The sequence below is a fragment of the Formica exsecta genome, unplaced genomic scaffold (genome assembly GCF_003651465.1).
Source record: "Formica exsecta isolate Colony F162 unplaced genomic scaffold, ASM365146v1 scaffold32, whole genome shotgun sequence".
Lineage (NCBI taxonomy): Eukaryota > Metazoa > Arthropoda > Insecta > Hymenoptera > Formicidae > Formica > Formica exsecta.
In genome coordinates, this window is record NW_021850453.1 from 142,156 (window position 1) to 143,296 (window position 1,141).

Genomic DNA, 1,141 nt, shown 5'->3' on the forward strand with positions numbered 1-1,141 from the left:
TTTATATTTGATTATATATATAAACTTTATTTCTTATTTTATTGTTGCAGTTAACAGAGGTGAACGTAGCGTGTGGACATTCACTTTACGAGATACTGAAGAAGACTTTATTAATGTTACAGTATGGGGAAGTATGGAATTTGTAAAACAAGTATCGTCCGCATTTAATATCGGATCTGTAGGTACGTAAATACATATATATTCACATACATATATACACATATACATATATATATTTCTATAAACTTTACTTTCTCTTAAAAAAGGCTATTTTTTATTTATTTTTTAATTATTTTTCCTGTGCAATACTACTTATACATACGGATAAAATCGTATTGTACAAGAGAAAGAAAACATATATATAGTATATATATATATATATATATATATATATATATATATGGACATATTTTAAATATAATTATATATTCTTAACAACACACATATTCAAAAGACGTCCAGAGGACATCTGGAGAATGTAAAACATTCTTTGAATGTCCCTTGGATGTCTTTTAATGTGTGTTGTTAGGAATATATTTATGTATGATTATATGTGGACTTTTTGTCCCGAGAGAACTTAGAAATAATATTATATATATTTTACATATTGTCGAAAATTTATTTAATACAAATTGTACTCATTATTATGAAAATATAGACTATTTTAATGTGGTTACGGTTTTTACAAATAAAATAGAATAAATAAAATTGTGATAAATATGTATTCTTTAAAAAATGAGGACAAATCTTAATAAAAATATCTGTTTTACAGTGGAAGTGATAAGCGCGAAAATTATGAAACGCCAGCCTAATGATAAAAATGAGCAATTTGTACCATCGACTTCTAGTCCTTTCACTCTGATTGTGAATGAGGGTGCAGCTCTCATACATAATCACGATGCGCCTACTCGTGAACAATACAAAAATTTGCTAATGCGACCTGTCAAAAGCGTGAACTCCGCAAAAAGCTTGAGAGACATTTTGGATAATATCGAGGCTTTATGTGATCGCTCAGTTGACCTTCTCGTCGTTGTCACATTTGTAAGCTATAAATAAATAATATGTCAAATCTTCAATATATCATACTATATTTCTTAAAATAATAAAAAATAATTTATTTAGTTACAATTATTAATAAATA

General features: G+C 26.6%; 1 protein-coding gene across 1 annotated transcript in view; it reads left to right on the plus strand.

Annotated features, from left to right (window-relative positions):
- The window catches only part of LOC115238045 (meiosis-specific with OB domain-containing protein), a 5,364-nt gene that overhangs the window by 1,411 nt on the left and 2,812 nt on the right, over nucleotides 1-1,141 (plus strand). The window contains exons 2-3 of the mRNA XM_029811549.1: nucleotides 51-182; nucleotides 773-1,041. Of these exons, the coding sequence (XP_029667409.1) occupies nucleotides 51-182; nucleotides 773-1,041 (401 nt within the window). The remainder of the gene's footprint in view (nucleotides 1-50; nucleotides 183-772; nucleotides 1,042-1,141) is intronic.